Source organism: Monodon monoceros, unplaced genomic scaffold (assembly GCF_005190385.1).
Source record: "Monodon monoceros isolate NGI ecotype Baffin Bay Population unplaced genomic scaffold, NGI_Narwhal_1 Super_Scaffold_16, whole genome shotgun sequence".
Lineage (NCBI taxonomy): Eukaryota > Metazoa > Chordata > Mammalia > Artiodactyla > Monodontidae > Monodon > Monodon monoceros.
In genome coordinates this window covers 76,098,620-76,112,694 of record NW_021703772.1, presented here as the reverse complement: position 1 = coordinate 76,112,694, position 14,075 = coordinate 76,098,620, and the positions used below count along the sequence as shown (strand labels likewise).

Sequence of the window (14,075 nt, the reverse complement as noted above, 5' to 3'; positions counted from 1 at the left end):
CCTTCTCTGAAAAAATATTAAGATTAAAAGGAACTGAGACTGGGCTTGGCTATCATCTTTCATATGTTGGGAGTCATTCCTAAACTCATTTGAGTGCATCAGTTCAGAGACAGAAATCAATCTAACTTCAATAAAGTATACATAAAAGCAAGTAAATCATCTAGTCATAGTAAAGAACCACTTTACAAAGATATATTTAAATGGAAAAATGATTATGAAAATGATTGCTCTGACGCTTTTGGAAAGTATAACTGGATGGTACGATTTTAGGCCCAGATATTGAGATACAATAGATTTGAAAAATTTGCAGTGACATTTGGAAAACTAATCCCATTACTTTTAAAGGCTTCAACCAGCATTAGGAATAAAAGGAAGTGTATTCATTTCCTCAAACTGCTATAACAAACCATCACAAACTGGATGGCTTAAAACAAAAGAAATTTATTGACTTACAATTCTCGAGGCTGGATGTCTGAAATCAAGGTGCCAGAAAGGGCATATTCTTTCTGAAACCTGTAAGGGAGAATCATTCTTTGCTGCTTCTAACTTCTGGTGTTTGCCAGCAATCGCCATGACTTGTAGATGCATCAGTTAATTTTTTTTCAATTTCAAAGTCCAAAGAAAGATAATTTCATATATAGGGTCAGAGAGTATTCTATAGATACCTTTCTTAACTGTGATGTAAATTACATATCTATTAATTGACCCAAAAGTGAATCAAAATTAGAAATTGAGGAACAAAGAATGCTTTGTGGACTTCTCTCTAGAACTTTCAATAGTTAAAGTTTCCAAACTATCATTAGAGACCTGAGGAGAATTGATGCTCAGGCCATGATTATACTCATTATGCAAAATTAATGGTGAATATAGATGCTTTGGTGTCTCCATTTACATTGCCATCTGTATACAACTAAAATAAAGCAATTTCAAAGTGGAAAATTATCCTTCACATTGAAATAATCCTATAATGGGCAAAAGAAATTTCTCTAGAAACTACCCTCTCTCACATCAAGGTGTACTACCAGATTCATTTATTTAATTAAATATGCTTGCAATTGTATTAAAAAAAATACTAGCCATGTTTGGGAAGGATACAAATACTTATCTTAGATGGGTGTTTCCTTTATTCTTCTTTTGGTTACTCTTTTTCCATGAAAAGTATATACATTGAAAAGTATAAAAAATATACACATATACATGATACTTCAAAGACAGGAAAATCTTTTCTGAATTCAATACATGAAATCTATATTTTATATTGTTTAAATAAATGAACTTTATACACTTCCCAAGTTTTTACACTGTTAAGTAAAATGTATAACACCTTTGTGAAAATTTTCCTTTTAAGATGTTGGCTTAAGAGGGTACTTGGGTTCCATCACTGACTTTGCATCTCCCTCTTACCACTACTTGTGATCTTCCTAGAAGCCCTGAGTACCAGTGCTACAGAGGCAACCATTTCAAGACTAACTTAGTCAGCTTACAGGCTAGGACTCAGAGTTTATAAATGATCTGTAGAGCTGACTTCCTCAGATTTCATCAGGTTGCTTTGGGAAATGAAAAGACCTTGAAATGACCTTCCTCATCATACTCCCTCTTGACATTGCAAAGAAAAAATAAATACCCACAGAATACTGAAGCATGCTTATCATAACTAACAGAAGAAAACAACTTTTATAATTATGTACTTAATAACCCTTACAAAACTTTAATAATCAATGTTATAAATAAATTATTTGCACTAGGAACAAAATAATAGAGATTATTATAGCATCAGTTTGAATTAGCTAACAATGAGTCTGCTATCTACCTTGACATTTCTTGGATATTTTGAGAAGAATTATAGTCAAGCCCAGCCAAAACCACATGAGAAAGGTAAACATAGAGCCTGCCTTTAAGGAGATCTCTAAAGATAATTCTACAACCTTCAGAAACCCACTGACAATATTTAATAAAGTTTATGTGATGTACTTATGTTATAGAAAGGAAACTGATGAAAAACATCATTGTCTCTAGACTTAGGGAATTGGTCATATGGTGGTGGCAACAAGGACTGCCCTTTACGGAGCTCCATAAAGTTTACAAACTTTATTTTATTGAACCTGTTGTGTAAGTTTTATAAGGCAAATATAATTCAGAAAATACAATGTCACCAAATATTAAGAATTTAATAATTTAGTTAACATCCTCTAACACCATACAGAAAAATAAACTCAAAATGGATTAAAAACCTAAATGTGAAACTGGATACTATAAAACTCCTAGAGGAAACATAGGCAGAACACATAAATCGCAGCAATACCTTTTTGGATCCATCTCCTAGAGTAATCAAAATAAAAACAAAAATAAACAAATGGGATCTAATTAAACTTAAAAGCTTCTGTACAGCAAAGGAAGTCATAAACAGACAACCTACAGAATGGGAGAAAATGTTTGCATACGATGCGACCTACAAGAGATCAATCTCTAAAGTATACAAACAGCTCAATATCAAAAAAAGAAACAACCCAATCAAAAAATAGGCACATCTAAACAGACATTTCTCCAAAGACGACATACAGATGGCCAAAAGGCACATGAAAAGATGTACAACATCGCCAATTATAAGACAAATGCAAATCAAAACTACAATGAGGTATCACCTCACGCCAGTCAGAATGACCATCACCAAAAACTCTACAAACAATAAATGCTAGAGAGTATGTGGAGAAAAAGGAACCATCCTACACTGTTGGTGAGAATGTAAATTGGTATAGCCACTATGGAAAACAGTATGAAGTTCCTTAAAAAGCTAAAAATAGAACTTCCATATGATCCGCAATCCCACTCCTAGGCATATATCCAGAGAAAACTATAACTCGAAAAGATACATGCACCCTAATCTTCACTGCAGCACTATTTACAATAGCCAAGGTATGGAAGCATCCTAAATGTCCACTGACAGAGGAATAGATAAAGAAGATGTGGTATATAAATACAGTGGAATTTTATTCAGCCATAAAAAGAATGAAATAATGCCTTTGCAGCAACATGGATGGACCTAGAGATTAACATACTAAGTGAAATAAGTCAAAGAAAGAAAAGAATGAAATAATGCCTTTGCAGCAACATGGATGGACCTAGAGGTTAACATACTAAGTGAAATAAGTCAAAGAAAGACAAATATATGATATTGCTTATATGTGGAATCTAAAAAATGATACAAATGAACTTACTTACAAAACAGTAACAGACTCACAGACATAGAAAACAAACTTGTAGTTACCAAAGGGGAAAGGGGTAGGGATGCAAATGTATAAATCAGGAGTTTGGGGTTAACATATACACACTACTATGTATGAAACAGATAACCAACACAGACCTACTGTATAGCCCAGGGAATACTCCTCAATATTTTGGAATAACCTATAAGGGGAAAGAATCTGAAAAAGAATACATATACATCACTTTGCTCTACACCTGAAACTAAGCATTGTAAATCAACTATTACTTCAATTTAAAAAAGGAAAAAAAAGTTAGAATTACAAAAATAATAATTTAGTTTGTTAAACTGAGTCTTCACAAAAAGCACATGACACTGTACATATTTTGTAGTTGAAGAAAAGGACGCAGAGAGATGAACTAGCTTTCTCAAGATCACACAGCAGAGATCATTTGAAAACACAAGTTTATCTGATATGAAAGCTTCCACAGATAAATCTGCTATACTGCAACTTTTTTTTTTAAAGAAGATATTATTTTATTGGCTAACTCTTATATTTTCAGGTATTTTCTTATACTGCTGACAAAGAAATCAGAACCGATGACTTGTGCTTGGATGTGTCTAGACTCAACGGACCTGTAATCATGTTAAAATGCCACCACATGAGAGGAAATCAGTTATGGGAGTATGATGCTGAGGTATATTATTTTCTTAATTTATTTCTTATTTAATGCTTAGACTCAGTTATGTATTTCAAATACATTTAAATCCTAAGCTATTTTTTCTCTGCATTGAAAGAATTGTATTTTCAAGCATGCATGCTCATAGCTGAAAACATTAGGATGGTATATCATATAAATAGGTTTTTGCCAAACTAGTCCATTAGTATAAAATATACATAAGGAAAATAAAGTCATTTTTATGTGCTTAAACTCTGTTATCACCATGTACATGCTCAACATAAATTAGGTAATGGACAGGCCATGCCTATCTGAGAGGTGTGTGTGTCCTGTATGAAAATGTGCATACAGGACAATATCACTAATATTCTCATATTTTCAAATTTTACATTTTACATGGTTGTAATCTGTGATATTTATGCTTCTCAACTTAAAGGAAAAAAGAAAATAGCCACAAGAATTAGCATGAATTAGTGTTCTTTACATTAGTAAATACTTTGCAGAGTTCAATGAATTAATTAGATATATAATCAGCTAAGGAGTATCTTCACAATATAGCACATTTTTCTGATAGAAGAGAGGGATAGAAAACAATGAAATTACTGTTGGGAATTTATAGCCAGGCAGTGTGTAAAAACCAGATCGACCATCAGATGGAGCTAATAAAGAAAGAAATATTTTCCTCTGCATAAGGAAGGTGCATTGAAACAGCTGCATTTCTTTCAGTTCTCTTTGCTTAACAAAATGAATTGGTCATCTTTGCTACATTTTCCACATCATTAAATGGTCGGTGACTTATTCAAAGATAAGTAAACTTTACTCTTACAAGATAAATAATACAACAGAGATAAAAGAATTTCACAGATGCAGATGCAAGCCTATAATACTCTGCAAGAGTAACATTTTAAAAACCAACCTTCAGAGTTGTTGGTATTACTGATAGTTTAACAAGATCTTTTTAAACACTTTTTGAATGTCAATTTAATTTGCAAGATGTAGTTTCTTAAGTGGAATATCAAGAAAACACTGAATTCTAATGTGATCTGAAACTAGTTATGTAGGGTTAAAATTGGGCCCTAAAATTTATACAAGATTACCAAGCTCCTTAGACAACAAATATTTTTCTTCTGGGACATTATTAAAGACAAACACCCTGAACCCTTCCTATATTGCACCAGTCTGTTCTATTCAGACTCTTGCCTTCCTAATACGTTGTTCATCTTCTCTAACCACCAAGTTTTCTCTTCAACTGTTATCATCCATCACCATCCTTTAGGTTAAGACTGGGGATGGATGCTGTTTCCTCCAATAATATGTGTGGGTAATCCTGGACCCTGAGCTCCCTACCTCTTCAATGAGGAAACGTACAGAAAAATGTACAAATAAAGGAGAAACAATGCAAGTTTTAAAATAAAAACTTTTGTTGTTGTTGCTGTTGTTGCTCTTTAGTTTTCACTAGGAAAGAAGGACTTTACTGGGCTTGTGCTAAAAAACAAAGAAATCTAGTATACATTAAAATGAAAGGGAAATGAGTATACATATTTTTTATAAGATGAAACAGAATTTCAGAATACCACATCTAATCTTTAAACTTTTCTATAATTTTTAAGTGACAACAGCTTCTATAGTCATAATTCAAATTCCTGCATATTTGAAATAACTATTTTTGGTAATTCCGTATATTTGTTTATATTTTTATCAGCCAGTAGCAAGATTACTGAATATTAGGGGATTTTGAAAGAAAAGTGGAAAAAAATAGCTAGCTTCAGCTAAGATATAGTTTTTTGTAAATTTACTATTTTGGATAACTAGTAGTTATTCTGTTGCAGTATTTTAGAGCACTGTTATGTTCTGTGGCATGTAAACATTATTTCTAAAACACACACGATAAAGCTTATGTCATAAATGTTGAGAAATGTTTATTTTTAAATAATCCAATCATCTTAATAATTATATAAGTTTAATTTACTCTCCTATATGTTTAGGTTTTCAGAATTGTGATGTTCACAACTTGTCTAAATTTTAAATCATAATGTAGATTTTTTTGCCAAATTAAAAAATGTAGAAATCATAATGTAGAGAAGACACACGAGAATAGATTATAGAAATAATGCACTGCCTTTCTGGAAATTTCAACTTTGAAAGAAAACACTGATTTTATTTGTGAATAGGTCAGCAGAAAGACATGATATTTTAAATGAAATTGAAATACAATAATTATTTTTTATAATTACCTTTTCTTTAAGTTTAGGTTTATGATCACTTTAAGTCTACAAAAGTCTCAACAACTGCTACCCAAAGTGTAATTCTAGGACTAGTGCCATCACCTAGGAACTTGTTGGAAATCAGGAATCTGAGACCACCCTAGACACACTAAGTCAGAGTCTGTATTTTAGCAAAATCCCCAGGTCATTTATGTACATGTTAAGAGTTTAGGAAGGACAAATCTAGACAGTGGCCAAACATCTGCTTATCTTTCTTAGTCTTTTTATATGCACTACTGAAAAATATTGCAAAGTTAGGAAAAAGCATAAATATGTTTTAGAAAATGACAAGGCTTCCAGGAGAGAGAGAGGAGGGAAATGGAGCATAAGGGTGAGAGGTGCTGAGATGAGAAAGGGGAGTAATTGCCAAGCAGCTCTAATTTCATATTACAACCAGTGGAAAGTAGAAATAGCACTTGCTGTTTTTTTAATTCTTTATCTACGGCTATCAAGGGCCAATTAATTCTTCTTTGAGAAACCTCTGAGGTGGCGCACTTTCAAAGCAGAATAAGGAGTTCACAGAATTACAGAGCTGAAATTTACCTTTCAATTCTCTCCTTTTAGCCTTTATTAGGAGGAAGCTAAAGTACAAAGATTACACCACCCATGGCTGAGGCAGGATTTAGGTCCTAATGAAGTAACCAAAGAAAGCTAGTTATCAATACAATTGTGAATCTCACAGTGTGAACAACTGAAACATTCCACACCTTATCTCACATAGTCCTTTCAATCTTAAAAAAGCAAGTCATAAATGGGAGAACTGTTTAAATATCCAGAGAAAAATTGAAACAGTATTGGTACAGGAAGGGGGACCCCTTCCAGGGCCCGAGAGTGGGCTCTCGTCTAACACTCGGAAATGAATTGTCTGAGGAGACACACATGCTGACAAAGCAAGAGACTTTACTGAGAAGGGGCACCTGGGTGGAGAGCAGGAGGGTAAGGGAACCCAGAAGGACTGCTCTGCCATGTGGCTCACAGTCTCGGGTTTTATGGTGATAGGATTAGTTTCTGGGTTGTCTCTGGCCAATCATTCTGACTCAGGGTCCTTCCTGGTGGCAAGTGCATTGCTCAGCCAAGATGGATTACAGCAAGAAGGATTCTGGAAGGACATATGGACTGGTGTCTCCTGTCTCCTTTTGACCTTTCCTGAATTCTTCCGGTTGGTGGTAGCTTGTTAGTTCTATGTTCCTTACCAGGACCTCCTACTGTTAAGATAACTCACACAAGTGGTTACTATTGGGCCTGGCCAGGGTGGGTGGTTTCAGTCAGTGGTTCCCCTAATAACTCCCCCAGAGAGACTTCATACTCAAGATACTTCTTGGGAATTGGGGTAGAGGTCTCTTTCTTCTGTAACTACTTCCTGCTGAGAATAGGCATAGTCCTGCCTAGTAGAGTAGAAGTCTCTCTCCACCTGATCTAAATCAAGGTATTCTGTGCCCAAAACCAGCATTCACCCTCGTGGTAACAATTTAGCCTGAAACTCTTGGATCCTGTTGGAGATGAAACAGACAGGGGCCAAACAGGAGGTCTAACAGGATGGTCATCACCAGGCCCAGAAAAGGAAGGCAAAATCTGGGGTGAGAGCTGCAGGGTGTGTGACTTCCTTCTGATTGGTTGGTGGTGAGGTAACAGGGTGGTGGCTCCAGGAACCTTGTGCTCAGCCTGAAATTACCATCCTCTCTACCTGGGTGGGGGCCTTAGTTCCTGCAGAAAAACTCAAAGATGTTCTTATGCATACTCCTTAGGAGGAACCAGGACCCTGCCCCAAGGCTGTACCACCATTTGACGGCTCCTCCCCTGTTTTTGCATCCCCTCCCTTCCCTGATTAACAACTGTTTGAATCTGCCCTTTGGAGCTCAGGGAAGGTCTGGGAGGCTGAATGAAGTCTATATCCTATAAACAAGAAACAGGGGACACAGAAAGGATTTGTATTCCAGAGCCCCACAGAGTCCTATCAGTTTTAATTCAGGAAACTGGGTGATGACAGCTCTGGCCACTTCCTGCTAAAATGGGGCATAGTCCTGCCTCAATTTGGAAAACAGACATTGAATTGGAAATATTTCTGAGTTCCAAGTCCTGGATCTGAGTCTTGTATGATTCAAATCTCAGCCCCTGGATCTGCCATTTTTGTGTAACAGACCAAATTAGAAGTAGTTGGAAGAGTGACAACTGGAATTTTAATAGGCAAAATAAATCTCATTTCTTTTCAGGAGAATAAGCCTGAAACCCAGTCTGGACCAGGCACTTTGGAGAGACTTGTAGCCATGTAGCCAGTTGTCTAGTTTTATCTAAGTAGGTTTTAACTTTTAATGTGGTGTTAACACATAGATAACAGGTGCTACTGGTCACCATACATGTCTCTTTTTGTTAATGTATGATCTAAAACAATTCCATTGTCTAAAATGTAATAGTTACAAGAGGAGACCTTTAAAAAGTAAGGTTGCAAGTTACCAGCTGCCAGCAGACATTGTTTTGAGGATGGCTGGTAGCATCCAATTCTGAGACAGCTCAGAAAACTCAAGTTCTTAGCAATACAAGGACTTGTCTGAAATCACACCCATAGTGTCACCTAGTTATTTCATTGGATATCTGAACCACAGCTACTCCATTTTGACTTTTAATTGTAATACTATCCTTAATAAAGCAGATGTCACTGTTAATGATGTTAGTATTTCTCTAGATATGGGAAGATATAAGAATTTGGGCTCATAAAATCTCCTGAAAGCATTTAACTATCTAAAGGCCTGTTCTGTCAGTTTTTCTCAGAGCACAGAGTGCCTCATTCCTGATCTCCACCCTGAATTCCTTTCAGGGAGTGTTGAAGGTCAGTGGCCACAGTGGCCACTGACTTAACCCTTGCAGAAGCAGATGGCAAGTGCCAGTTTCCAGTCAGCAGGGCCCCTTCATGGTCATAAATTTGGTAAATTCGACCATGGTTTGGGGGGGCATTTCATGACCATTTCGTCCCACGGTGCTGTGAATGCTCATTCCCAGGTATGGTGAAGATTTCGCTGATAGGCCACTCAGTGTGCTATTACTGGACTAGGTCTTATTAACAGTAGCCAAAAATCTCTGGGCCACCTGTCTTACTAGCCTCTTACAGTACAGAAAAATATTCCCTCTTGTTGCTTCATCCCGTATCTAGAGTTGCGCTATTATAATCATTGATCTCATATGGAACTACATATCATTTTATCAGAGGCTCAGTCACACATTTGATAAAGCAAGAAACAAAAATGTTGTAAAACAGGCAATATAAAAAACAATATAGCTGGCAGATTAGTGAGGTCATAAGTAGGAATATAAGTCAAGAACTTCCATCAGGTGAAGCCCAGTATATCGCAGGTCATCTGACTTAGTCTGTTCTGTACCAATCCCTGTCTTTAAGGGAAATTATACATTGGCATTGTCCATAAGGCACCCAGTGCAGTTTCCTAGTGTTACTAGACTGATTATCCTTAGTATGATTTACTTGTTCCCAACAGAGAGGAGCTTTTTACCTTAAATTACCATAGCCTGGTGTTACCTACTTAAATCCGTCCCATAATTGTGGGAGATTTTATTCCTTGGCTGAAACTTTGCTTGTTGCTCTGATTGAGCTTGAGTAATAGAAGAAAACTCGTATTTATGGCCAGGGTCAGAGCAGGCATTATTAACTGACCAGGTGAGGGGATTCCATCTAGTAATATCAATAGTAACCTGAATATGACTATAATTTTTTTTTGAAAGTAAATTTCCTCACAGCTAACCAATTAGAGCCCTGGAGTGGAGAAATCCACCAAGGTAACCCAGAAGTACTAGACACAGGTTAACTGGCCACAAGCCCAACAACTGGATTGATTTTTCAAACTAGCATAGGATCATGCCTATGATAGAAAGGCAACTGATTCATATGCAAAGGTCCAAGAATCAAGAAAACATTATAAATGATCATACAAGTCAGGTCCAGGATCTTGGGCTAGCTGTCTATTTCTGATATTGTCTTTTTCTCATCCTAGGAGGAATGTAGTTTCTCCTCTGTTTGAGCATTGTTCTAAGGTGAGTTTGAGGGTCAGCAGTCCTCTCTATAGACCAGTCCGGTGCAGGGGCCCTTTGTAAGTGGAAATTAATCCAAGAGTCAATTCCCTTCAGTTTCACTGTGCATGAGCTAGTTAAGAGTACCTGATAAGGGCCCTTCCGTCCATGTTGGAGATAGTCCTTTCAATTATGCCTTTTCCAGCATGCATAATCCCCTGGTTGCTAGTTGTGGGGCATCTGATCTTCATCCAAAGATAGATTACTGAGATAAGCTTCAGAAACAAACTTAGAGTGTCATTCAATTAAACTTTACATTAATATAACCTAACAGCAAGGAACTATCTGGGAGGTGAGTCTTAGTAAATAACAGACCGCCATTAACAAAACTGGAATTTAATATTCACTGAAACATAATCTTTTTCTCTCTAAAATTACCCTCGTTTTTACCAAATATAATCAAATTAAGACTAGTCTGTTTGCAAAATAAGTTTGGTCTCAATAAACTTGGCCTAATGATTTATATAACTGTAATTGATCATATGGGTTTTTTGCTTGCTAAAACTTTTATAAGGAGTCTCAGACTGAACTTTTAAAAGTCCTCTCAGGGCTAGGAAAGTCACGCCAAGGGCTTATCTCAGATTTTGCCTAACAGATCTAGGTGAATGCCTTCCTTTTCAAGGTCCCCAAAATACCTTGAGATTTCTGTACCTGTTATTGAGGTAGCCTTCCTAATTTATCTGATAAAGCTGCTGGGAACCTAAGGGCTTTCACTCTTGAAGGAGCAGATAGAGAGAAAAGATAAATGTTTCAATTCTGCTTACAAAGGTATAATTTACCAAATTACTGTAAGTCATAATTAGTGTAAGGGGAAGGTTTTCCTTATACCTGGAAAACACAGATTTAAACCAGTAATTTTTCAGATAGAAACCATGAAAATTACAACCATATTCACCAGTTCACTCAGTCCTGTGTAACTAATCCTTTTTGTTAACAGCTTTAGAAGCCATCAGGTTTCCCATTAGAATTCTTCGATTTCTTACCCAGTTCAGCATTATGGTCTGAAAGTCAGAAACTTGTATTTATCCAAAAGTCCTTTCTATAAATCTTCTTGAAGAGGAAGCATTTTTGCAAAGGCATCAGAATGAAAACATATCTGTCTATAATGACAAGACTTCAGGAGGTACGTTTAAATCTGTTTACAATGCAACTGACAAAGTAACTTGGTTACTGCTGTGACATATACTTTCAGATAATAACTAGAATTATGACTGATAACATTTTACCAGGACATATCAGATTTTTAGGAATTCCATATAATCTCTATATCTATATTAGTAACATGTACCACACAATATAACCTAAGAAGATTAAGTTCCCATGTAATTTAACGTACCAAATGAAACTAATTAGTTTACTTCTCTCTTTGGGATGTTTCAGGGGCCCTTTGAAGCATCCCAAAGTTAGCTAGAGGTCAAAAGGACTTCATTAGAATTGGATTTAGGAACTTTTGTCAAAAAAATTCAAGAGGGTTTAAAACAGTCAGATAATATCACAGGTCACTGTGAAACAATAGTTATTCACTTAGCCAAAGTAACAATAAAAGATTTCAAAGGCAAATACAGAACAGATCACTCAAAAGGTAAAGAAACTTAAAATCTGTTATCAAGGGCAGTTCAACATTTTAAGAAAACTTGTCCTCTTAACAGAGAGAAAAGGCAAATTCAAGTTTTGCACCAGCTTACTTTTAAAATTCATTTACTCAATCAAATTTATTTTAAACTCAGTCAGTCCTGACCATGCACAAAATTCTTTTCTTGGGGCCCACTTTCCACAAAACTTTTTATCACTTTCTGTATCCATCACTTTATTTTTCCATTCAGAAACAGCCACCTGTAAGTCAGACCTACTTCCTTTTCCCTTAATAAAATGCAATTCCATGCCTCATACCTTTTTTACTGAAAACACACACCCTACTTTCTTTAAGCAACCATGGACTGTCCTTTATATCAGCACTCTGTAGATTGGTAAACATAAACCCAAATAATTTCTTGAAAAATGTGTTTTTTGTTTTTTGTGTTTTTTTTTGGTGGCACGCGGGCCTCTCATTGTTGCGGCCTCTCCCGTTGCAGAGCACAGGCTCCGGACGCGCAGGCTCAGTGACCATGGCTCACGGGCCCAGCCGCTCCGCGGCATGTGGGATCTTCCCGGACTGGGGCACGAACCCATGTTCCCTGCATCGGCAGGCGGACTCCCAACCTCTGCGCCACCAGGGAAGCCCAAAAAATGTGCTTTCTTATAGAAAATATCTCAGTGTGGCACCAAACATATTTATTAACAGTCCTAAATACCTTTTGTTTCTCTGCAAAAGGAAGCCAATGTTCAGTAATTAATGTTTCGGTATCTTATTTGGGAATGACCTAGCTATTCAATAACCTTCCATCACTTAATTTAGCACAACTCTACAATTTCAAGTTACCAGAATCTGGAGAGACTATTTTAGACAGACATTCCTAAAGCATAATTATTCTTAATAGAGTTTATCTAAAAGCTCTTATCTCATTTACATTTTCTTTCCTTAAAAGTTTCTTTACATTGAATTTTGTTTTGTTTTGTTTTTTGCTGACAATTTTGTAACAGATATAACAAGATTTTATTTAGCTTATATTAAACCTAGGTGCAATAAAAGTATTACACTTAATGTAGATAACTCTAAAGACATGTCTATATCAATTAGATTGACAAACTTATACATTAATACCAGATATTAATTTAATACTGAATATTTCCCAGTTCACGTGAACCCGAAATTCATTTACTTTTCTTTAAGTCAGCTGGACAGAGCTCATTTACAAATTAACCTCAGCAATATTATCCAAAGACAAAGACACATACTGAGACATACAAATATCCAGACAGACACAATGAAAGATTTAGCTTCATTTTCTAAACTTAGTCATAAATCAGGTATCACAATATAAAATTCACTAGTTTATAAATAACAGTTGGAATAAGTAAAATTTTTAAAGGCTTCTTCCCATTTTCCTCTTAGTTGCAGGAGTTAGAGATGGTCTAGATAAGGGTTCCTGAGAGCCCTGGTCTCAAGGCACAGGGAGAGAAAAATCATGTTCTCCTAGTAGGACTTGTTCCCTTAGGGTCAAAATTCTGAAAAGACGTTTGATCAAGCTTGCTTTTACTAACTGTATATGCATAAAAAACCAGTTTTCAAGAGTTTTACCTAAACCAACTTTCTCTGGAGTCTAAACAATATGGTGGCCACACATATTCCCATTTCACAAGGCAGAATGGCCATCACAAATCACAACACAGAACACAAAGTATTAAACACACACAGGCCTGGCCATCCTAATCACACACTTGCTTAAGTACAAGATTGCAGTCTCTCAGAAAACCTCCTATAGAGACACAGAACTTCAGATCCGAGTACTAACAGAGTAAATGGAAATATCTCAGGTCTTCAAAAATCTCAAAGGAAGGAAAGGAGGCCAGGTTGAAGGAAGAGAGGAAGGAAGGGGGACAAAAGGGGTGGCCTTATGGATGTCTCCTGCCGCCTGCAGACACCCAGGTGTCATGGGACCTTTCCCTGGGCTTCTAGGAAGGGAGGACGGGAACTCAACCCTACCAGAAACAAGAGACCAGACCAGAACCAGAATTCGAGTTCTCTGCCCACCAGAGGTGATCAGGCTCCGACCCTCAGTTCAGGCTGAGGCCCTTCAAGCCGACTCCTACGTACAGGATCAGGACAGAAGAAAAAAGGGTAGGATAGGAGGGGTTGAAAAGAGGAAAGAGAGGGAAGGGGAAAGAGGTCAATACAATCTCTTGTTCCTTACCCAGTTGGGGCACTCTGGCCAGCCATCCGCGTCAGGAGACCATGGGAAAAAGGGTCCCGGTTGC

At 36.6% G+C, this 14,075-nt stretch overlaps 1 protein-coding gene across 2 annotated transcripts in view; it reads left to right on the top strand.

The window, feature by feature from the left end:
• The window catches only part of GALNT13 (polypeptide N-acetylgalactosaminyltransferase 13), a 557,255-nt gene that overhangs the window by 532,990 nt on the left and 10,190 nt on the right, over nucleotides 1-14,075 (top strand). The window contains exons 12-13 of one of the 2 annotated variants that reach the window (XM_029225788.1): nucleotides 3,766-3,900; nucleotides 10,145-10,184. In XM_029225788.1, the coding sequence (XP_029081621.1) occupies nucleotides 3,766-3,900; nucleotides 10,145-10,171 (162 nt within the window). In that variant the 3' untranslated portion in view covers nucleotides 10,172-10,184. The remainder of the gene's footprint in view (nucleotides 1-3,765; nucleotides 3,901-10,144; nucleotides 10,185-14,075) is intronic. The other variant, XM_029225787.1, reaches the window with a different exon arrangement.